Source organism: Pteropus alecto, unplaced genomic scaffold (assembly GCF_000325575.1).
Source record: "Pteropus alecto unplaced genomic scaffold, ASM32557v1 scaffold92, whole genome shotgun sequence".
Lineage (NCBI taxonomy): Eukaryota > Metazoa > Chordata > Mammalia > Chiroptera > Pteropodidae > Pteropus > Pteropus alecto.
The window spans coordinates 14,274,985-14,300,760 of NW_006432447.1; the positions used below are offsets into that span (position 1 = coordinate 14,274,985).

Consider the following 25,776-nt stretch of genomic DNA (forward strand, 5'->3'; position numbering starts at 1 on the left):
ATTCTTGCTGAACAATGGAAAGAGGAGATAACTAATATCTTTTGGCTGTGGGAGAAGCAGTCTTAATAAGGTGGCCATTAGCTAAAACACCTGCAAAACCATGGCAGAATTACTGAGGAGGTCTGTGAGAAAGCACCACAAAAAGAAAAAGGATGAAGCATTTAAATCTGTTGCTCCCTTCCACACCCTCATTGCCTATTTTCTATTGCTTTTATTGGGGTTTGTTTTATTCAGAATTTATTATGTTCTAAACTGAGAAAGGAGATGCACTGTATTCTTCATGACTTGTTATAAGTCTGATGTGAATTAGCAACTCCTCTGATAATTCTTGGTGAAGTCCACATTCTGATTAATCAGATGAATGATAATACTCAGGATGGAAAGGAATTCAGAACATTTTTCTGGACACATGCAAATATTGAATAGCTGTATGGTTTACTACCACAAGAAGCAGTTTTATTCCTGAGGGGACTAGAGAAGAGGTCCTTTAAATGCAGAAATAGGAAACCAGCTCAGTCGTTACACACCCTCACCTTTACTGATGAAGTAGTTAAGGACAAAGCATTAGCTGACTATTCAATTGTTACACTGCTGGTCAGAGACTAAATCTACAAGACTTGGACTTCTTTCAGGCTCATTGTTTTCTCCATCACTTTCTGATGCTTTCCCGTATGCACGTAGGTATTAACACAATGTCATCCATGCTTATGAACAGGAAAGTATTTCTATACATCAATCCAGATTTGAAGAAAGAGGTCTATAAACCACAGAACCGTCTTTTAGCTTTGTAATCTGACTTCTTCAGGAAAGTTGAAATTTTACATGGGTGTGGAGACAAATATATTCACTTAAAATGTAATTGTAAGTGAAATTTAATGCCCATGTCTGCTATATATTGGTTCTGTGCCTTAGAAATCTACATGGGCATTTCCACGATAAACTCTGAATGATCTTATTTTTAAAACTTTATTGTCTTTTAATTTTTAATCCTTTGTTTTGTGATTTACTGCTCTTTTAATTTCCAAATAAGTATAAACAGTCTCTTGGCTAAATAGTTCCTTGGCAGAAAATATGTAGCACCTTTCAAAAACCCAAACTATATCTCTGATGATAACAGCAGTAAGTTATTAAAATGAATGCGAGAAAGCCCAATAGTACCTAAAGACTACAATTCTTTCAGATGAGACAATGATGATATAAACTGTCAAAAACCAACTGTTTGCTTATGTGAATAGAATAAAGTTTAGCACCACCGAGAGGAGCCATTTGTTATGTGTAATCACCTTTTTTCTCAAAAGAGAAATACAATACCTCCCCAACAACTGTTTCCCATTTGTCTAGAATGATCTGGATGAGATGCAACAATGCTTTTTCCAGAGGCATCTGACTCCTGCAATGCATTTATATTTGTTTCAAATGAAATCAGAGACGCTTTCTCTATCACTTCCTTGTCATGTGTGTGATGCATGGGACAGGATATATAACTATAAAGTCAGACCACCCTTCGGGATTTTCAGAGCACCACTGCTGACCAATCTGAATTATTGATCTTTATTCATGAAGAAAGTTCCCTCAGGGAAAGGATATAGCTTTATAGCAGTCTGGACTATAATAGATGTTGATCTGGTACTGATAAATACATGGAGTGGGAGGAAACAATTCACAGAGAGAATCCACTATAAGTTCTAAGGTTAGGCTTCATCCTTTATTAGGTAGTGAGTAAAAGACAACTGATGATTACAACTCCAATTTAAGAGACCATTTAAACAAAAATGGTTCCATAGCGAAGTGAGGCAGAAAGGATTTACGTATTTCTCAGTTTTCTCATATGGCTGATGGAGAAATATGGCTGATTTGTTTGTTCCCAGCAAATCATTAAAGTTAGTAACACCTTGTGATCCAGGACTCTTGTATCCCATAGGCCCTGACTTCTAGTGGACTGGCTCATTCGCTTTGGTGAAAACAGGGGAGAACAGCGAAAGCACATGTAGTGAGACTGCATCAATTAACACTAAGTTCTCCAATAGAAAGGCAGGTGTTCTCAGGTGTAGGCTGTTGGATAAGAATTCAGAAAAAGGAAAACTAAAGTTCAAAACAGTCAGAATCTAGTCACACGAGATACAGAGTCCCAAACAACTCTTCACTTGGCTGAACTAGCAGATCTGTGGGTGAACAAAGAAAATGCTGGCGAAGACCAGAGAGTAGAGATATTGGCAAGTACAAAATCACCAGATACTCTCAAAAATAATTTTTAATGCTAACCAACATGTTTAACCAAGATATATAATTTAAAATTCTTTTTTAACAAAGACTGATGAAATAGTTTTTCTTCTCCTTCCTTCCTGCTTGCCTGCCCTCTTCCTTTTTCTTTTTTTTTTCTTTCTTTTTTCTTTTGTTTTGGTTGTTTGTTTAACAAAAATTATATAAAGCTGACTGCTTTAAAGATATGTTTATATGACAAATGTCTGTAGCTAGATGGTAGAGAAGAACTCCAAAGATCATGGTTAATATCGAGCACCAAGCACGCTATGGGTGTTTCTTAAATATAAAATGACAAATGCTAAATACCTATCTCTCAAATGGTTTCATCTTGAATCCTCTCAAAAGGTTAGTACAGTTTAGATAAGAGCAGTTTCAGGAAGGCCATACTCAGCCCTTCCTATGTTTTTAAATAATCTTTACAAAACCTTTTCAAAAATATTTTTTTTCTCTAAACCTAAATCATGTAGGACTGATTTGTACATGTTTTATCATTGTTCTAAGTTTGAGTGTCACCGTTCTTATGAATAATTAACAGACTGGCTGCCTCAAACCCCATCATAGTGATAGGTATATGTTAGCTTTCTATGGGAAAAAGCAAATAGCCTTTATCACAAATTAAAGGCACAGCTATTTTTATGCCATTTGTTACCAACTTAATGATAACATGTAACACGGGATGGTTATATAATTATTTCATATAGATTTTCTTTTTATAAGTTATTCTCTTAATCTTTCTAACATATATACAATATACATATATTTATATATACCCCTGATAAATCTTGTTTTAAAGGTAAAACATCAACTCCTTTCAGCCTTACGGTGAATATCAAAGGCTATTAGTATTTCACAACTTCACTAGAGAAATGATGGTCAATTGCATCTTACCGGTATTTTGTTTTAACATTATATCCTTGGTCTGCAATTAACTCAGATTCATTTTTCTTGTCTTACTAACATTTAAATATATATTAATTGTTTATATCATGTCAGTAGGAAATAAAAAGAAACAACAAAAAACCCACAATAGCTAATGTCTACCATCATATTCAAAGCGGACACCTTTGAGACAAAGGTTTGCCTAAGAGACAACCCTACTGGTATGATATAAAGGGATATTGCAGAGATACAATATTCTGTCTTTATTGGATATGAACATGAGAAATTTTTACTTTGTCTTATCATCTTAGGTTATGATTGTCCCTTATCCATGAAATAAAAGAGTTGTGTCGTTTTCTTTTTTGACACCCATGATGCATGGTTTTATCTATTTTGCAGATCCAGGTTCATTACAAACAGTTCCCTATTTCCAGCAATACTGCTTCAAGGTGGGAAGATGATACTTGGTAAGAAATCGTCTTTGTTAACATCTCCCCCACCTCTGTGATTGGCCCTGTTCTATTGTTCTGAACTGAAAGTCGTCTTAGAGCTGGACAGGAGGGGAGGATGTGGACCAGAGAGACCTCCACAACACCATCGGGTGTGCTTTGTTTTTTGACTGCTTACTGGCATGAAATAGTTGTTCGTTCTACCTTTGCAATTCTTCAAAACCTAGTGGCATAGATTGAGACACAGCACTATTGTTTTACAAGACATCTACTGTATCTATTTTTGTTGGGATAAATACCCAGTAATTGCTGTCATAGCAAGAGGACCAGCACGGGTACTACTATTCACAGTGTTGCTTTTGTTTTTTTCTTCTGTTTTTTTTCTATTATTTTAATCTACAGGGTAAATTATTATATATACATTGGAACCAGTTAATGCCCTTAGACAATATATAGTTGTTTCATAAAGCAGGAAGGACAATGCAGAGGGAAATAGGTGCCCAAAAGCACAGTCACAAAGGCTTCAGAAGTTCTAGATACCACAACAAGTCAATGCTGGAGATCACTTCTAAAACAATCAGTGTTCAAGAGGAATGCTTTAATTTGGAGAAAATACCACCCCTGCCCTCCCATTCCCACACCTCCCTCCCTCCCCTTTTTGTTTTAATAATCTTTTAAATTCACTATCAAAAGTCCTGGCTCTTCAGATATACTTTAAACTATAAATAAACACTGCATAGTTCTCTTTTGTTTGTTTTGTTTTTTTTTGTTTTTTGAAAAATTATTGCAGTACAATTACTCCCGTTTGGAATTCAGTAAGGAGCAAACAGCACAGGCGTGTGGGCGGTCCGAATGGGTCCAGGTGCTGGCCGCAGGAGGGCAGGCGGAAGGGCGGAAGTCTGGAACAGTGTCGCTGCTGGGGCTGTCCGAAGACTGAAGGGGGAATTCACTGCCACAGCAGCAGCGGCAGCCGCAGCTGCCAGTGGGTTTGGTAGAATTCGTGGAGCCAATGGCTTTGTAGGTTCTTTTGAAAATACTAATTTTACCTGCAAGGGAGTGACAGAAAAAGAACAGAAGAACAAAAGTTTGGAGTCTACACTTGGAATCCAAAATGGCAGGCAGCTTTTAAAATATAGCAGGAAACAACTACGAAGATTAACTTATACTTGTGAATTGACAATAAAAATACTGGAAAGCGTAGATCATCTTTCCTTTGGAAGAGTTGGTAGATGCCTGAAAATGGCTGACCTTGGATGTGAAACCGCCCCCCCAGAAAAGTACTCAGCAATCTTATTTTTCTTGATAAATAACTTCCTAAGGAAAGTATTCGTCTTCAGAAAAAATTAGAAATTTTACTCCACCTTTTACACACATAATAACTATCATGGAATAGACATTTTAAAATAGAGATTCATTAATGCTGTCAGTTACTATTAGACTATCCAAGTGTATCACTGATTAGCATAGAGAAGTGTGAGGTCCTAATCAAGAGAAATAAAAATAACAAAATTCCACTTTCAGTAAAGAAGAAAACTTATCTCCCCAAAAGTTTGACATGTTCTACTTTTTCTTTGTGCAAATAGTAACAACATTCTCTCAATCCTACTCTACAAAACCATTTCCTTCTCTGGCTAGTAGCAACAATAAGATGTCTGTTCTCATGGAGAGAATGTTCTCATTTATGGAAATAGTAACACAGTGATAGTAAGGAGGTTTTGCATGCTAATATTAACATGATTTGACTTCTCTGTTTGTTTAAGAACCATTCACTTGGTTTTCGAAAGCTGCATCTATGCTAGTCAGAACACTCAAGGTTATGACAAGTGGTGCTGAATTCACAATTTCCCAATGCAGCTAAAATTGCTTCTGTACAAGAGTAAAGTAACTTCATTTGCATAAAAATGAGTGATGCTACTAAACTAATTGGGTCAACTCATACTTAGGTCTTGCAATAGATGATTGTAGTTTTCCTTTATATTTTCATGTGTCAACAGCACACGATAGCACCAATTACAGTTGGCCCTTGAATAATGTGAGGGTTAGGGGTGATGATCACCCCCTCAGTACAGTAAAAAATACATGTATAACTCATGTCTTCCCCACAACTCAACTATAGTCAGCCCTCCACATATGCAGATTTCCAACTGTTGATCAAAAATATACTGTTTTCGATACGAGGTTGGTGGAATCCATGGATGCAAAACCTGTAGATGCAGAAGGCTAACTGTATTTATGGAAAAAAAAAACAGATAAGTGGACCTACACAGTTCGAAACTGAGCTATTCAAGGGTCAACTGTATTAATAAGATCTATTTTGAAGAAAACAGATTTCAAAATGTACAATTCGACACATACCGCAGATCAGCTATCCTCAACTTTGCACTGTGCCCTGGGTCCCTCTGATAAAAATTATGGTCAATTCAACAAGAAAAAAAGCACATGCTCATAACTATTAACCTAAGAGGTCCACAGATTCCCCCTAAAGCCCTACAAAAATTCCAAGTGAAGACATCAGTACTAGTATGTTTACTAACCTAAAAGGCACATTTGGAATAAATGGAAGAGGTCACTTCCTGCGAAGTATTTCCCAAGCATCATATAGTGACTTTGGGTGAATAATTAAATAAAAATAAGCCACACCTTTGAGACCGTGTCACTCAAAATTCAAAATATTACTGAGGGTATCAATAATACCAATGCTTTGTCTCTTAAAAGTATTAAAAAGGATAGTTGGTCATGGAATGGGGAGCATGGCAGAGGGAATGCAGTTAGCATTAATATGTTGGCTAGGTGGAGGGCCAGAGGAGGGAGGGAGCAATTGGGGGGATTGTTTTATGAACTATATAGATGTCTAACCAATGTACTGTATACTTGGAACTAATTTAAATAAATAAATTTAAAAAAATATTAAAAAGGAGATGCAAAAACTTGTTTTTCACTGACATTCTTTCCTAAAATTATCCATTAATTTCAAGACCAGGTTTTAGGTGATTACTTATCCGACTCAAAAGAATTTGACTTTTCTCATTTCCTCATGATCTGTCACAAACCTGAGCCAACTTAGGAAGATAAGATACTGGGCGATGGCTAAAGATGGCAAAACAACTCACAAAACCAATTATTCTGTAGTTGTTGGACCCTCAAATCAATTGTCATTACTTAAGTACCACTCATTTATTTCATTCAGTAACAACGACACAACCCAAACAAACCAAAGTTCAGCTGACTGTGGTAAATTAAAGGCTACTATCTTTTGGCAAGCAAAAATGATACTCACCCCCAGTGGATGTGCTGCCTTCTGTAGTTTGTTGTAAGGACTGTATTTAGGTTTTGGGGGCTTCCCCGCAGCTCTGTCTTTGTGCCTTCTACTGCTAATGTGCTATGAAAAGCAATTAAAATTGACAACTTTAAAAAAAACATCATCCCGAAGAACTCTCACAAATATTGCTTTAACTTGAGGAAGCATATTAATTATTTCATGCAAGTTTTGGAAAGAGAAACATAAAAAAGCATGCACTTTTACCCTTGAATTTTGTCTGATGCCTTGAGTATATTTTTATGTTATTCATTTTAGTATTTTTTAACAAATAGAAGGATATTCTTTTTCCCAGTCTTCTTTATCATTGCACAGATCTCCTTTTTTAGAAGTTTACAAAGGAAAGGAATGTCTGAAGGAATTTCATGTGCAGATAAACAAAGATGCCTAGGCAGGCACAAATTTATCTCCGTTCTAATATTTATCCTCACATTGACACAGTCAAATGTCAACCCCTTAAATTTAAAGATAAATAACTAAGGTGCATAAAATCAGCACAATATCATACCTATGCATATAAAACAACACAATGTGAGGGCTGGGCCTTTGATTGGCAACATATAACCAATCTCTTTGTAAGGCTATTCAGAGTAAAAGTGAATGTAACAGGATTAGTCATCCCTTTAGCAGGTGGCTACAGGATTTAGAGATACAGTACAACACCATGTAATAAAGTACATAAAATAATAGCATTGTATAAAGTTAGTTGTAGTATGTAAATATCTAAACAAGTTAAAATAAAATGTTACAATTTGAACTTTAAAGAAAATCAACACTGTTAAGTGGGAAACCTGGTAGAAAAAAGGTCTAATACCCCCTTTCCTCTCACTCTCATATATAAGAATAGTACAAACTCACTTCAAATAATTTCTGAAAGGTCTGAGAAACCATTGCGTTATAGTAGTCCCTCAGCAACTAAAATGAGCATAAATAAATTAGGACAGTGACTAGAAGGTAAGTCGATGGATGGATGGATGGATGGATAGATAAATGGATAAATGGACAGATAAATAGGTAGATAAATGGATGAATGGGTGGATAAATGAATGGATGGATGGGAGGAGAAAATAGAAAAAAGAGAATAAAGGAAACACATACATCCTGCTCATAAGGTGTCCCCTCTTTTTATTTCTAGAATATGTGCTGCCTACCTGTTTAAGTTGTGTTTCCGAGTTGACGTGCACATCACAGATTTCACAGTGAAATGTTTTGTTTTGCAGGCCTGTATTTCCCTTATTAACTGGTCCTTTACCTTTCACGCCTGCCCTAGGAAAGGCTTTGATAGTCCCACTTCCATTCCGGGCTTCTAGCATGGTTTTGTGCTTAGTACCTGCCAGGAATATTTAGAAAAAAGAAGAGAACAATCTTAACTAGTATATGCCTTCAAGAAACAATACAATAACAAAACATGAGTCCTAGTTTTAGTGCAGTTCTTTTGCAGATTATGGTTGAAGTATGCTCAAATTTATTGGAGCAAGAAATCAAGAAGCATTCCTGAGGCCAGCTTGGCTTTCAAATGACTACCTTATAGCAACATTACTTAGTTACTTTTTTTTTTTTTTAAATAATGCCCCCATTACAAATAAGCACCATTAATATAGTAACTCAACTCCAGAGTTTTGAGATGAAATTAAATGGGTGTGACTTGGTTTTGTTTCCTCTTGATGCTAACAAGATATAAATGATAGCTGATGAGGAAGAGTGATTTAGTTGCTAAAGGTATGGTTGAAGGTGATGTGTAACAAATGTAATCACTTTAACATGGTGTGTTAATAGAAGTGGCACTAATTAAGTACCCTCTTTCTGAACAGAATACAAACAAGCTTGCCTGGCTATGTGTCTTAGGTTCAAAGAGGAAGAGTAACAGTATAAAGATCTTAATGACTCTGAAAAAAAGCCCTATGAAGATAGTAAGCCCACACTGATTGGCTATATAATTTCAAATATAAATAAATTACCAAGAAGATGAGGGTGGAATCATAGGCTAAGCAGATACAGTATAAAAAAATGCATCTTTTAAATAAATCAGTAACATCTTTGGACTGTCACTTGTAACTAATGTAACTCAGCTTATCAACATTTATTGTTTTTTAATCACTAAAGTTCATGATGGGAGTTTTCTCTCAAAATTTTATTCATAATTTCCTTTTTCTTAGCATTGATAAGTATTCTTTATTTTTCTCACATAATCATGTGTTTTTGCTACGAAATTTTCTCTTGTAATCGTTTATGTCATTTCCACCATTCTGGTTTTTAAAAAGCTTTTTTTTTTTTTTCCAGCAGTTTCTCCTTCCTAATTGTATTTATTAGACTTTTATCAATTCTGCAAGCATAACAAAAGATTCTTAACTTATGCTTCTTAGGCTAGCCTCCCAGAACCATTGAATATTAAGGAGGAAAACATGTTTGGGGACATTCTAGGTCAGTGCAGATTATCATTGTCTTAAATAAGAGGCAATGAATACATGAAACAAATTTATAGCCTTATGTTTCTTTCAAAATGATTACGACTTTATTGAGTCCAATATAAAAAAAAGTATATATTTTTACAATTTAGATTACTTACTCTGAATATCATAGTGTTATTGCATAGCTATGAAAATATTCATATCTCAGCATATTAAGAAAAGAGTAAAATGTCACCATCTACGAGAAGATTAGAGGAACTGAAATACAGGGCCACAGAACTGCTCTGTGGTGGCGGTTGTGAGGCCTCACTGAGGTTTGTTTTCACCCATTTCCCTGGTACTATAGTGTCAGAAACGCTTTCTACATTGTACGAAGATGGCATAAGCGAGAGTAGGGCAAACAATGGTCGTAAGGAGCAAGAAATCGAGAAGCATTCCCGAGGCCAGCTTGGCTTTCAAATGCCTAAAAGTAGTCTGTAGGAGGCTAATTTTCATCCTGATTTTCTTGAGGGTCTTTCGAGTCCCTTTGGTTAATATCTTTGAGAGCTGGTGCTTGGTAGGTGGCACCTGAATAGATCAGAAAACTATTTTAACCTATTCAGCAATATTTAAGTACTTTATCCTGTCTAAGAGGAGAAAAAAAGCCAGATTTGGTGGCTTGCCTCAGGACTGAATGTCAGGTGAATTAGGGAGGTGAGAAGAAATTCAAAGATTTGGCCCCAATAGTAGGGGCTTAGAAACAGTAGGGAAAATTCCAAAATATAAAAACAAAATTCTCCCCATAATATATTTGGCAAGTTAAGTCCCACTTACGTCATGTTCCTAGGAGAAGAGTAGAATGGGATATATGTATACATGTGAACATTTGAGAAATCCTCTCAGAAAATCACTGGATTGTTAGTATTATTATTTCAGTGTAGTCTCTCCACAGAGCTAGCAAACATAGGAAACTTAGATATACCTACCTACACGTGCCTTATATGCAAACACACACACACACACACACACACACACACACACACACACCCATACACTCATACACTTATGGTTAAAAATGTGGCAATATTGTGTGAAAAACTTCAACTAATAGCTTTGACTCTGGGGTTATTATTCATCATAAGCAGAGTGGAACTTTTGTACTATATAACCTCCTTTATTTTGTGGCAGGTTGTCAGTCTTGTTAAATAGCTATTAGCTACTTTTTAAAGGCCATAAAGCTCGAATAAGCTGTAAGAGTATCTGTATTTCCTCCAAATACAGCTAAAATTAATGCTTAATTTTAAAGCATTTATATTTTTGAGAGATAAAATGTTCAATAATAATATAAAAATAGTGATTATTAGGAGAACTCATACTTATGTTATTTTGTAAACATTGCACATATTGTGCTAAATTACTTACCTGCTCACTGCTGCCCCATAAGTTAGGTGCTATCATTATACCCATTTTAGGCATAACAACCTTTGACTCAGAAAGGTTAAGGTGCTTGCCTGGCTCACAAAGGAAGTACTACTTGAAGTTTCTGGCAGGTAGAAAAAGGATTTCTAACTAAGTCCCTAGAGCTATGGGGACTTAGCTAGACATCCACTAAGGATTTCTCAGCCAGTTTAATATCAGTTACGAATCTCTCATAGCACTTTTAATTTTCTATTGTGTTAATGCAGTCTTTTCAAAACTTGGATTTTGAGTCTTTGGAATTTCCAGTCTCTGGGCTTCCTCTTCTTCTTTTTCCTTTTTTTTTTTTTAGCCTTGCAATGCTCCTTTCTGCTTAGCAGAGTACTTTGAAACATGATGCCTCGAAAGGCTGTGACTCTATGATGGCCAGTTTGATCACCTCTTTGGTCACCTCTGGTGCAACATTGTGTAAATATCTCCAATGCTTGTGGCTTCCTCTGTGATTGCACAGCAGGTCAGTCACAAGTCTGCTTCTGTATTTTATTCCTTCTTCCTCAGAGGACAGAATCAGCAAGGAGCTAAATGGACTATTTTCTTTCTATAACTTTTAAAAGACTGACTCCGGCTATGTAAGACCTTCATTTGATGCTTCATGATTCCTGAAATATGAAACTATATTCCAACTATGGTTTAAATTAAGCAAATCATAATGCTCCAATAGATATTAGTTTTTACTTGTTTGTTTTTGATGACCTTGGGTCAAGAGAGTTATTTATCTTATATCTGCAAATCAAAATAATATGTAGGGGGTAGTGAAAAGAGGCTGGGCTTCCCTTTTATCCCCCATCATCTTTATAATTTCCCCCTTTTAGATGGTTCCCAAGTTAGGTATAAAGAAAAGGCAGGCAAGCAAGAAAACTGGCAAATGACTTTTAAAAATTAAATGAATTATTCTTTAGGTCATCAGAAAAATCAAGAAGAAGATCTATTTACAAAAAGGATTTTTTTTAAATGAAAAAATCATAATTCCACCAAGGAGAGGTATATCAAAATATTAATAGTGGTTATCACGTTCCAGTCTTTTATTTTCTATTTGTATATGTGCATTTTAAAAAGTTTAGTAATTTAAAAGTGACTTTGTAAAGAACTTCCTATGGAATTATATATACTTTTAGAAATGAACATGACATTTTAATGACAACATAGGCTAACATTTTATGGATGCGATGTATTTAACCACTTATTTAATATGAGACATTTCTTTTCTTTCCCCTATATAATTAGGTTGTAATGAACATCCCACTCATTAAATCTTTTATCCCATATTTGGTTGCTTCCTTAGGACAGATTTTTATAAGGGGTCTTATAGGGACCAAGAATATGACTACTTTTAAGTCTCTTGATTCAAGCTGCCAAAAAATTAGAAAGGAAGTTTCAGAGGGATTCATCTTATACGGAAATGTATTCTGGTACAGTCTGAAAACTTTGCTTCTCTATAAAATAAATTTCAATACCTTAAATTTTCCAGAATGCCCATTAAATGATATTTAGTAATGTTAGACTAGACCCTTAATAAACCCATGCACCTTCCAGCAATTATCTCGTTACCTTCTCATCGGCGAGTTCAGGTGATTCAGCTTACAGATAAATGGACAGGAAAGTGGTCAGTCTCCACACAAACAGCAAAGTGCAAAGGTGTTTCTTTTTGATGTGCTTATTTATGGTATTTTGTATAATGGCATTATATTCAAACTCTTGTGTGCCCTAAGGAAAAAAAGTTCTCTTGAACCTATACACCTAAACTGTATAATAGGCATCAAAAGCCTCTGTGTTCCATATCTTTTTATTACCCTGACTTCCTATATAATATGTATTTTCCACGTTAATCATATTTGCATTTTGTCTTAGAGATGAAAACTTTGGTTTACTTTAACAGCATATCAATAAGCATTAAGCACCCACAAAGACATCTATGGTTCAGGTAACTAAGTAATGCCCCAAATGAGTAAAAAAAAATTGTATTATTTCTGTTAGCTTCCAGGTTGAAAGTAATTTGCTGATTCACCAGTAATGTATCTAAAGTCCAATTTGCAGAAGTGAAAGATGAGACAAGGAAAACGAGAAGTCTAAAGCAGAGGAAAGGATAACTTTGCTTTTAGCATCTGAAACAGCCCTAGATGAAGAACTATGAAGTTGGAATAGAATGGGAGACAAGCCACACACAGCACTACTAGTGGGGATGGGCTTGATGAGCAACAACAAAAAACCCAGGAAAGAGCTCTACAGGCTCAGGGACCAATGGGCAGAGCACTGGCTGTGTCTGATGGGAAGATAAACACATGGGGTTGATATGGCAGTAACTCTGGTGATCCCAGCATGTGAATAAAAATGTCAGACATCCAGAAAGCCTCTTTTATCCATAATAACTGACTACAGGGAACACTGAGGCTTTCTTGTGCTTCTTTAGACAGGAATTTAATACTCTTTATGTGCACATGTCCCACCTCCTTAAAACAAGGATTGTAAGAGCATGGAAAAATGCTATGTTGCTTTTATATCTATTACCCGAGACAGCCTAGCATAAAGATCTTCATTTAATAAATATTAAACAATTAAAGGATCTTCACATAATAAACACAAAACAATCAATCAACGAATAGACAAATTAGAGACAGTTTCATAGTATATAAAAAATGTTACTGTATTTATAAAAGTGTTTTTACTTTCTGTATAAACTAATTTTATTTTTAATTTTTTAAAAATTATTTTTGATGGCAGTAAAACATGCTTTTAGTAGAAAATTCAAAGAGCATTTAAAGTGAACATCAAATTTTAAAATCTGCCCACCTCTCACCTTCAAGCTGCATTTACTCAGTAGTGACACATTTTCAGGTGTAAACTTCCTGAAATGTTCTAAATAACAATGACTTTATACTAGGTAAGAGTAGGAAAAATAATATAGGTTGAATATTCCATTTGGTTTGCATGTGAAACCACTTTTAACAAGAACAGTCATATAAAAATACACAGCATGAGAATGCATCTTGACACAACTGTGAAGTTACTCCTGGTTGTTGTGTGTAGTGAGTGAGATGCCATCAAATGTGAAATAAATAAACTTTGAGTGCTCACAGGTATGCACAAATTATTTTTATCGAGTCACATACTGTATATCGCAACCTCCCAAACATGTTATTTATGAATTATAGCACTAATACACTGTCTGATAGAAACTTCTGTGATAATGGAAATGTTCCATATCCGTACAGTCCAATATGGTGGCCATTAGTCATACGTGGCTCTCGAACACTTGAAATGAGGCTACTGCAACTGTGAAACTGAATTTGTAATTAATTTAAATGTAAATAGCCACCCGAGGCTGGTGGTTACTATATTAGATTGTATAGCTCCAGTACTCAAATATTCCTTATATTGTCATATGGAACAGAGAGGAGGTATAAGGCTGAATTTTTTTTTTTTTTTATTTGTAGAAAGTTTACAGAAGGCACAATAGCAGAACTGTGATAAGAGAGTTTCTATCTTTATTTTCAATCAAATTGAAGTCTTACCATGATCATGGAAGACGCTGACTGGGAGTGGCAGATAATCTTTGAGCCTTAATAATAATAAGGACATGACATTGGCCACAGCTGACTGGCTTAAATGAGTTTTTTACTTGAACAATGAAATGACAGATCTCTTGATGAAACCGGTCTTTACATATTCTATTCTTGAATACAGAGGAACAAACTAGACATGAGCTTCTTAAAGGCAATTGTTGGGTTTTGCTCATATTTATATTATCAGTGCCTAACACATAGTAGGTGATCAGCAAAGATTAGCTGAAGTATTAGATATTAATAAAGTTCAGTGAACACATATTTGTAAAGAGAGTTGTAACCTCAGGCTGTGGAATGATGTAAGTCAGAATTCACTTCCATTAGCTGTGTGGTTTATATTTCTTTGTCCCTCAATGTCCTCAGTTATGAAAAAAAATTATCTGCTCTATTAAAATGTATTGCTTTAAAGACTATTTTTTGGTACTTCCATGTGCCCAATAAATTTTAGTCAATTTTCTCCTCTTTCTCCTTCTTAACATTGTTGTTCTTGTTTAGGCAAAATTCTAAAAATCTCTAAGCATTTTAAAATCTCTAAGCATTTTAAAATTTAGTAAAGGCCATCTTTTGATAACTGTCTTTTCTGTATATTAAAACTTAGTGAGGGATAGAATAAGCTCTGTCTTGGGACAGAAAAGCTGTAATGAGATTAGTGAAAATTATCAAATATTATCCTTTTGAGTCATTACCCCCCAAAATCTGCCCAAATTAGTAATGAGCGTTAACTACAAAACATTGCAAGGTTTTTTGTTTTTTTTTTCAATTATGTAGAGGCAATCATCACAATTAGCTAGACAAAGCAAATCTAGTAGGATGTTTTGGGGGAGGTTTTTTAAAAGAAAAAAACAAAACATATTTTGTAATATCTGAATCTATAACATACAATAAAAGAGGACTCTCAGATTCCTTGAAAACTGCATGTCCTTAAGATGTTTTAAGCATTCTTAGACTGTTTTTTTAATCCTGCCCGTATACTCAGGAGAGAGACTTCTCTCCCCAAATTCTAAAAAGGCAAAGCAGTAATGCCCCTATTCAAATTCTGTATTCTAATTTTATGGAATATAAGTTAATTAATTACAATTTTGAATGGTTACACATTTGTGAAAACAAAAAGGAGAAAGAAAGTGAAACACAAAGCTGTGGTTATACTAAAAATCATGCTAGAATAGTTGATCCTTAAAAGATTCTTAAGAGAGAGAGAGAGACACAGACAGACAGACAGACAGAGACAGAGACAGAAAGAGACCGACCCAAAGAGGACAACTGACATACCCAGGTTCACACAAAAAGTTATCTGCCATTTGAGGTGAAAACTAAATCTGGTCACTTCTAGTTCATCTACTGAACCATGCCATAGGCAGTGTTTGATGCAAGTTGTATTCCCAAATTTACTTATGATTAAGAATGCATTTTCCAAGATTAAAATAAAAACGTGTTTTGAAAGGTCATTGGCTTCCCATGAGCAGACCATAAATGCATAATTCTACTCAGTGCTACAGGCCTTATTTTATGTATATAATGTGCTTCCGAAGGGAAAAGAAAAAGAAAAAAAAACAACAACTGAATTATAATTTGGATGCAAAGAACACATCTCCCCACCCTGCATCGTGGTTGCTTCTAATCAAAATTGGCATTCGAACCTCTTTCTCTGTATAACATAGTCCAATCTTAACAGTGGTTTCCTAATACCAGGCTTAGAAGAAAGCATAGAAGTCCTAGAGTTATATTAGAGGGGTGGGGGTGAATGTAGGGGGCAGTGGAGCACTAAGGGTGGGGTAGTGAATGTGGTCTGCTCTGAGTGCAGGTAATAAAAGTGTACATTAAAGAGAACTAGAAAACAATACCTAAATGGATTAGGAGAATTCCATTAGCACCATGAACTGGCAACTCTAAAATGTCAGTGATAAAGGACTGCTCTCTAAAAATATTTTGTTAATGTGTATTCTAAATAACTGATATGGTTACTGTTAAGATGTCATATAGATTAAGTTAACATATTGTATTACTTATTCTATAATGAACATCATATGATACATGGAAATTAATTTGTAGAACTCTCCATTATACAGTCAGCCCGCGACACATATGAATTTGGCCATAAGCTTTTGTTTCATTAGTAAGTTCATAACATTTCAAAATCCTTTCAGCTCGCAAAGGCTGTAGTTCATGCATTCGACCTCCATGGTATTATACATTTTTTAATGTGAAAAATAGATTATAAATAAACAATGAGAGCACAGTGATTGTAAAGATGAAGAAATAGCATTGAATTAATTCAATTCTGTCATTCTATGTGAATACTTGAAATTTTTATGTTGAAAATAGTTAAACAGAGTGTGAGCCATGTGGCTTACAGGTTTTGTTTGGTGAATTCCAGTTGCCCACGTTAGCAACTGGCTATGTGATGCACCCGACGCTGGCTGCCATCTCTTCCCTGGTTCCTTTTCTCAGTCTCTTAACTGGTTTCTTTCACTTCCCCTAAAAACTATGTGCCCTGAAATCCTGGTCTTATATTCTGCTTCTGATGAAACCGAAACTAAAACACAATACAACAACCCTACAACTACCATTCCTACTCCTGACAGGAGAGCGAGCATGATATAGAACCTCTCTACTTTTCACTCACCTCATGGGTTCCTCCGTATCAGACCCTAAGGGAAAGATGCAGGATGCTGTCTGGATACAGGAAGGACTGCATTCACCTTCATCTACATTTAGAGGAAGTCCCAGATTCACTTAGCCTTCCAACACTATTGCAGTTACAAATAATGGAGCTAAATCTGGAGTTCAAAATGGTGCACGAAGGGGGTCCTAGAACATCTAGTTGTATATCTTTTCTTTTTCCTTTGCCACCTCTATTTCTGGCACTGCTGGCTCATGCAAGTATAGGGCGAATCCTAAAATGAGTATCATGCCTGGATCCTGGAAAAAGGTCTCTGACGCTGAACGGGAAATACAGGAATAAGGAAACCCACACAGCATGTTGGAGGGAAAGGGAGTGGCTGCAGTCCCCCGACTAACTGAAAGATTGAAAGGGACACCCCTATAAAGGGATTCAAGTGTGGGTAAAACCACATTTAACATTTAAACTCTCGAATGAGATGATTATAGTAGTTCCAAGCTCTGAATAGATAACACTTTTGAGTTTTTAAAAAAATTTTTCCAAACACTATAGCTTCCCAGGTCCTGAATATATAAGAATCCCTGGATATAGGAAATATATATATTTATTTCACTTAGCATAATACCCTCTGGATCCACCTATGTTGTAACAAATTATAAGATTTCGTTCTTTTTTATTGCTGCATTATATTCCATTGTGTGTGTGTACATAAATATATATATATATAAACATATATATACATAAATATATATATAAATATATATACATAAATATATATAGTTACAATATATTTAAATAAATATAAATGTATTTATAACATATGAACATGTTTTATATTCATATAAAATATATGAATATATACATATATTTTGTAAAGCACCATGGGTGAATGTGTTTTTAGAACTCCATAAATAATTCTGGCACACAAAGTAGAGATGACCACAGGATTGTAATATGAAAATTGTTGACCTGATGTGATATAATCAAATAATTCCTTTTTGCTTCTTAATCAGATGTTTCTGATAAGAATTCAGGAAAGATATCCAAATTCTTGATAAATTAACTCTAGCCTCATAGGGTATGGTTTGTGCCCTGGCCCCAAATAAAAGCGTTTCTTAGTCACCATGCAAAATGATCAAGAATTCTTGAGAAATAAATTGACTTCTAGCAATGTTTATGCTCTCCAATTATCTTGCATCCAGGAAGAATATATTGTAGTGATAAACACAAGACAAATCTACATGGTATAGATTCTGACAGAGCCAGACACTTTCTATGTTTTTTAGCCCCTGGACACATGACTCTCCATAACTACAACTAATGTTGCATGCTGGAGGAAAGTATGTGCCAAAGGGGTTATTCTCCATCTCAAATTACTCCCTTAAAGCTTTGAAGTCAATACTCGAATATTACTAGGGCAGTACATTGATTGGTCAATGACTTAGTCAACATAGAGCTACAATATTAACTCAAGGTATAATTCACAAATTATTCTTTTTCTATTGTAATTGCTGAAAGAATCCTGGCAATGAATTGAGTCTCTCAGAGAAAAGCTGAACTTGGGCCAAAGAGCTGGCTAAAATTTCAGGCAGGACATAAACAAACAAACAAATATACTATTATTTATATCTAGATATATATGTAGATAGATATGCCAAAGATAGATATAGATACATAATACCTTGATATAGATATATAACATATGAATGAAATAAAAATATATTGAGAAAGCATTTTATCTTGGCTTATCATATATCATGACATATTAATGTTTAGTATTTTCTGTTATAATATATTAACATTTAGTATTTACATTAGCAAGACCTGTGTTTGAATTATGACTCGGTCACTTAAGTCATCATGTGCCTTCACTGAGCCTCAATCAAACAAGAGGAATAGTATCTAGGTTGTCAGAAAGAGTAAAATATTACATGTAAAGATCATAACAAGCACTTTTTTAAGTTTAATCGTCCAGGTCATATGGATTTAGCCCAAACAACATTATCTGCCATAAGAAAAAAACAAACAAACAAAAAAAACGAACAAAAAAAAAACTAATAGGGAAGTTTTAACCAAAAGTACATAGAGTTATGCAACCAAATTTTGCAACTATATTATTGGTATAACTTTAGAAAACTTCATTTAGAAGCAAATGCATGGAAGTACTTAGGAACCTAGAAATCAAATAAATGCAAAAGTTATACTTTAGAATTGTATTTTACTTTATCTTCTAATGTTTAATAATGCACACACACATCCATTGATACAAACACATACACAACACAGCACAGAAGCCCTGGAAACCCTCCCTTGTCCTCATGTAAATGACACTTTGCATGTCATTTTTATTTTTTAATGGTTAATGAATTCCATGTAATAATTGCCAGTTTTCTGCCATCTCCTTGTCCCCTGATGCAAAAGATCTAATCTATTCAGAGAAAGATAATTGCAGAGCTGCTAAGACAGAAAAGAAAGTGCTGCATCTCACCACTGTTGTGTGCCTCCAGCTGCGAGGCCGAATTGACAGCAACCTTGCATAGGGAACAGTAAAGAAGCCGTTTTGCCTTTTCTTCCTCAGTCTCTGCAGAAGGACATGAGCTAATGCCAGTGGCTGTCGTGGGGCTTTTTTCCACTTTAGAGGTGATCTCAGTTGTCATAACACTGCTTTTGCGAATTTCCACAGTTGTCGTTGATATTGCTGGTGTCCCTGTGGTACTGTCTGCATTCAAAACAGCACAGGAAAAAAAAAAGGAAAAACAGTGATATTAAAAAATTGGAGATGTATCACTAACATTACATTCTGCTAATATAAGAGCAGCTATCAAGGGGGTAAATAAATATGCCCACAATGTTCTCCTGTTAACATATGGCCTTAGTAAAATAATTTTTACATTGTATTATACCTTGTAATACATATATTTCTACACAGATGGCTTTAAAAAAATAAAATAGAGAATACTTTTAAGATATTTTTATTTTTACTTATTACTTGTCTATTTTCCTTCTACATTATTTTCTATAATTATAAAAATAAGCACTGATTCTTTTGCACATACTTTACAAAAGAAAAAAAAAATGGAACCCTGACAATATATTGCTTTGTCTAGATCAGCAGTTTAGAAAATCATTGCCCTATTTACGAAGAGTTGTATATTCAATACCAGGTACAAAAATTATCAATATACAAATACGAGGAATTCCAATATGGTGTATTTAGTAAATGCATGCTCTGTACCAGGCTGTGTTCTGGGAGTTTGTGACATAGTATTCAAACATCAATGGTCACTCTTTACAAGCAATTCACAGACCTGTCACATCATGTTAATGTCAAATGGTTTCAAGAGTTTGATGACCAATAAAGTGTTGATATATTATAACCCTACAACCCCCCCACCCCACTCCAAAGTTTGATTCTAAATCTGGAGTGATCAACCTCTAAAGTGAAACAATCTTCCCCTAACTTCATGTGGGTATACATAGCTCTCATTCCAAATATGCCAATTATCATGATGTCAACAAATGTTTGTATATCCAACAACGAACTGCAAATGAGCTCTATACTCATATTCTTTCTACTCTTATACTACTTACTCTGCCTCCTGGATGGCTAGTTCTTAACCTCTTACTCAAAATATTCCCAGGCTGTCTGTCCAGCAACTGTTTCTCATTCCATATGCTGCTGTGGTCACTACCTAATGCCACATTGAAAAATGGATTGAGCGGTGACTATAAAAGACATTGGTCAGCCTGCAATGAAATGTTGTCCTCATAAACTCTTACTTCTTGTAAAGCTCATACTACCAAGAGTTGATTTCAGTTCCAGGATTCCTTTTAACTTGGATATTCTCTTTGATTCAGATACAGAGGTGGGAATATAGGTGAGATTGATTATGGCTTCTTTCCAAAATATGGCATCAGAAACACTAGTCAATAAGAAGAGAAATGAGGTCTTGTTGGGGGCTTTTGCATAAAACAATTCATCTGGATATCATTTTCTTTACCTAACACTTCACACACTTTTTAATCACTTATTTTAGCTGCTAAGATCATCAAGTAAGCCTCCTTCAGTGTCATGAAGAATTATCCACCAATCATGTAAAAAAAAATCAGTTTCTCATGGTTAGGAAAAAATAAATAAAAATAACTGTAATACAATCCCCCCCACCCCAAGTTTATTTACTCCTTTGAACACTGAGAGGTCCATTTCCAGATTAGTTTTTACTTGCTTAATAAACTACCTGATTAAAGTTAAAATACCAGGTAATAGCCAGAAAATATTTCTAAGAGCCTAGATACGGCATAAAATACGATGACTGTTTTGAGATAGTATAGTAGCTGTTCATTACTCTCAACAAACCAGAAATGATTGTTTGAAAGCATATGCACATGTGTCTGTGAATAAATAACAAATAGCCAGTTAATTTGCTGAATGCTTTATATATATCATTTCATTTAACCTTCACACAAATTTGTACAAATGAAGAAATTCCAGAGTTAAAGAAATTTCCCAAGGTCACACAAGTACTATATGGTGAGCCAGGGCAAAGAGCTTCATGGAATGAAGAAATCACAGATTTTAAAAAATAAAAAAAAAGGAACAAATGAACAGGACAAACAGAGACTCATGGCCATGGACAATGGACTATTGGTATCATACAGGAGAGGGGAGAGGGCAAGGGGGAAAAATAAAATGTTAAAAATAAATGAATAAATAAAATGTTTAAAAAAATAAAAAAATACAAAAGAAGGAAATGATATTGTTGGCCAACACAGTGGTTCTCCATAGATAGTCCCAAACACCAGTTAGTTAAAACTACTAAATTTTTCTCATGATCAGCTGTATTTGGAATGACACCCATATATACAGAGATATTTAAACTTAGTGTGGCTACATGCTAGAGCAAGAGTGTGATACTGTGGGTATTATTTCATTAAAATCTAGGTAAAGATATTCCTAGTAATACCCTACTTCTAACAAATTTTCCCCTGGATTGATCATGTTTATTTTACGTCTTGATCTAAAAATTGTACAGAGCATAGATCATAGCACTCCTAAACCAACTTTCCTATTTACAGTGAAATTCATAACAAAAGTATAGAATAAACAAAACCATGGATCTTCCATTCTCGGTAACAGCTACATCAGTGTCTTTCCAAACACTAGAGGATAATGTACATTTATACCAAAGACTCCACAAGATTAGAGACTCCAGATTCTCCATGCCTAAGGCTTAGTAAAGTATTAACATTTCGTTGCTTGCATGAGACAGGCTTAGGGGAATTAGTATCAAAATGCTTGACTTCTGGGCTTCTACTTTGTTGCATCCTTTAGACCACATAGCTGAGCATAGATCTGTTATTATCAGTTTGCAGTAAATTTGAAAGAAATACAAAATGTTATATTTTTCATCTTAAATTTAATATATAGATCTTGAGTCCGTAAAGGTAGGACTACTACTAATTTGTAACAAGACATGAATTTTTCATTTACTTTTTATTTATAAGTGGTGAAAGGGACTTTTTTAAATAAAAAAAGTAAGGTAAATATATTTTGAGATTATGCCATATTCAAATTGAATATAAATTGAATAGAAAATTACATATAGCAAAGAGATTTTCCTTACTATGATATGTTAAATTAGCAATTATACATAATTTTTATGCACTTATTAAAATAGAATCTTAAATCAGTGATCGTGTTAAAAGCATATACACTTAATATGATGGGATAAGGATTACTCCTGCAATCTTCCTCCTCAAAACTCATAACTCTTGTCTTACCACGAGAAAAGAAAAAAAATAAACCTAAATTTAAAGGCATTCTACAAAATTCCTGACCAAGAGTCCTCAAAACTGTCAAGGTCATCAAAACAAGGAAGTCTGAGAAAGGAAGAAATATAAGAAAAGGACTGGTTCATTAGTTTTGACAAATGTACCATGATAATGTGACATGTTAACAATAAGGGAAAGTGGGTGTGGGGTATATGGGAACCCTCTATAATATTCTTGCACCTTTTCTGTAAATCTAAAACTATTCTAAAATCAAAAGTTTATTAAATTTAAGAAAAAATAGAATTATAACCAGTCAACAAATAGCATATAATTTCAGTTACTTTGTAGAATCATAGTCAGAAGCTATAGTATAGTTTTCTTAATTTTTTATTAGGAAATTTCAGTCAATTTCTCAAGGTCACATAATGCTCTAGGGGAGAAACTGGGACTTGACATTGCATCTCCCAATTCCAAATACAGGGCTTCTTATACTACATTGCATTGACTTATGTATTCAAATTTCATTCCATCAACATTTATTAAGTGGCTATTTTGTGCTAGGTTCTATATTAAGCCACTAAAGATGAGAAGGCCAACAAACATCCATCATGTACTAAAGTGGTTTATGAGACATCCCATAATGACTTGAAATAATAATAAACTTAATCTTTAATCAGTTTTGGTCATTGCTATATCCTTGCACTTATACTTGGCATGAAAAGACACTCAATAAATATTTATTGAAAAAAATGAATGAATGAATGAACAACAATTATAGGTAATGATTGTGGAGCACTTTTAAAGCATTTACAGGTATTAACACATTCAATCTTCATAAAAACCTTAGAGGGCATACCATTTTCATCTCCATCTTATAGAATAAATTGAAGTATGGAGGGATTTGGGAACTTGCCCCATGCCAGAGCTGCCAGCTGTAGCTCAATGATTTAAACTCAGTCTGGCTCAGAAGCACATGCTCTTCATTTATTTTTTAATGCTAAATTTTTTATTTTTTCATAAAAGTATTGACTATGTCCCCTTCAGTCAATGCAAGTTGGTCATGATTTATTATGCGTGTTTGAAAATCACATCCTAAAAATCTGATTTTAAAAGAAACTAGGCAAGGTCCAAACTAGAGTTGATTATGTATGTCCAATCATGCATTTATGCTAAAGTATTAAGTTGCTGGAATCCAACTTAATACTTTAGTATAAATGCATGATTGGACATACATAAGAAAAACCTACAGCTCTCAAATAACCTCTTATGCAAAACGGTAAGTAAACCACAGGCCTTCCTTATTGCACCTTTTTCTTTCTTCCTTTTTTTTTTTTTTAAGATTAGAAACTAGAATAATAATTTGCTTTTCTTAATGTTTCCCCAAGGCAGATTCAGATTTATTTGCACTATTCAACCAATGACCCCCTAGGAACAATATATGTGAGAGGGAGCTAAAAATAATAGTGGTTCAGTGGGAAGAGAAAGGTTTGAGATGATTTGGGTTTGCATTTCTGTGCCATTTCTCTGCTACTGCCAGTGTCTAGTAGCAAATATTCATTATTGCAACTGTCATGATTTGGCTTTGGCATCAAAACAGGCTGTTTATACTTTGCAAATGGGGCTTTAGTTGAGAATGAAAGGAAACTTGACAGTATTCAGAGTGGTCCATTTGTGGTTCTCATTCTTGTCTAAAAACACTATAAATTCTTCTTCAAAAATCCACAAAGCAAGAAGATTCCACAAAATACTAACATTGTGAATTGCAAATAATAAAATATAGCAGCCAAGTGACGTGGTCTGGGTAAGAAATTTATTCTCTCAGTTACAAACCTCATAACCCAAGTGGGAGACCCAGAGTTGTATTATTTAAGTTTTCTCCTAGGTAACAGGAATTAATATTATGACCCAAAGATGCTCATCATATTTCCTGTAGACTGAAGACTCAGAATTATATACTATTTATTTTCTTCTTTCCTGTGTGGATTTAAGTCTCACCGAGGCTTGGTACCAAGTGTGCAGAACAGCTGCTTCCTTAACTATGCTGACATTCTGAGGCTTCATGACACAAAAACCCCACAAGTTTTTAAAACTTATTTCTGGTGGTTTCTTTCCTATGGATTTTATTTAATTTAACCAACATTTATTAAGCATATTATGATGCTCTTAGACCCAAGCAGAAATAGTCCCTGCATTGGGCTCTGGACTTTTGAAGGCTCTACATATCACAAGCCACTGAAAGAAAAGTCTACTTTGTGTCTTTTGATCTCATGAAAAAGTTTTTAGAGAGTTTAATAACCAATTGAGCAAATGGGGATTATAGGAAAGAAATGTAAGAGCTGAACTGGGTGCCCCAAAGGTCAGAGTATAGAGTATGAATGTTCACAAGTTTGAGTGTGTTTGTGTGCGTATGTGTGTCTCTCTGTGTGTGTATATGTCTGTGTGTGTGCATGTGTGGCTATGTATGTTGAGAGGTAGGAGATCACAGCCTCTATATGGAAATCCAAGAAGGAGGTTGGTTTGTTCAAACTTGGCTACCTCAAATCACCAAAACATATGGTTGCAGAAACCCTTAGAAGATGGTAGTGATCAAGACCAGATCAAAGAAGGCTTGACTTGGGCCAAGCAACTGAGAGTGGAGCTACTGTGAAGGAGGAGGGGGCAGGAGAATCAGGCCAGAAAGAAGGAAGATCAGAGGTTCCTGAAGCACAGAGGGCTTAACAGGAATTGGTTGGCCAACCATAGCTGATATCTTCAAACCTGACACCTCCGAAATGTCCTTGACCTCCAAATGGACCTCTCTGGTTTGAACTGAGATTTCACCAAGTAAAAGAAGGTATAAAACTAGGCCATACTCTCTCTCTCTCTGACGCGTGCACGCGCGCACGCACACACACACACGTGCACGCGCACACACACACACACAGCAACAGGAAAAGGCAGAAGATATAAATGACTGAAACAGTGCAATTCACAGTATAAGCAGACAAAGTCCTTCCCCTCCCCTCAATATTTACTCCTTCCGCTCTGCTTCATTGGTATAGACAGTACTTCAAAC

The 25,776-nt window shown here is 35.0% G+C and overlaps 1 protein-coding gene across 5 annotated transcripts in view; it reads right to left on the reverse strand.

The window, feature by feature from the left end:
• Window positions 1–1,679: 1,679 nt before the first annotated feature.
• Window positions 1,680–25,776, reverse strand: part of ZNF385D (zinc finger protein 385D) — a 269,512-nt gene continuing 245,415 nt past the window's right edge. For 3 of the 5 annotated variants that reach the window (XM_025043631.1, XM_025043628.1, XM_025043629.1), the window contains 4 exons: window positions 19,438–19,668; window positions 8,058–8,236; window positions 6,868–6,969; window positions 4,246–4,636 (listed from right to left, as the gene is read on the reverse strand). In XM_025043631.1, coding sequence (XP_024899399.1) covers window positions 4,403–4,636; window positions 6,868–6,969; window positions 8,058–8,236; window positions 19,438–19,668 — 746 coding nt within the window. In that variant the 3' untranslated portion in view covers window positions 4,246–4,402. Of the gene's footprint in view, window positions 4,637–6,867; window positions 6,970–8,057; window positions 8,237–19,437; window positions 19,669–25,776 lie in introns of all 5 variants that reach the window. The other 2 variants (XM_006907276.2, XM_025043630.1) reach the window with 2 other exon arrangements.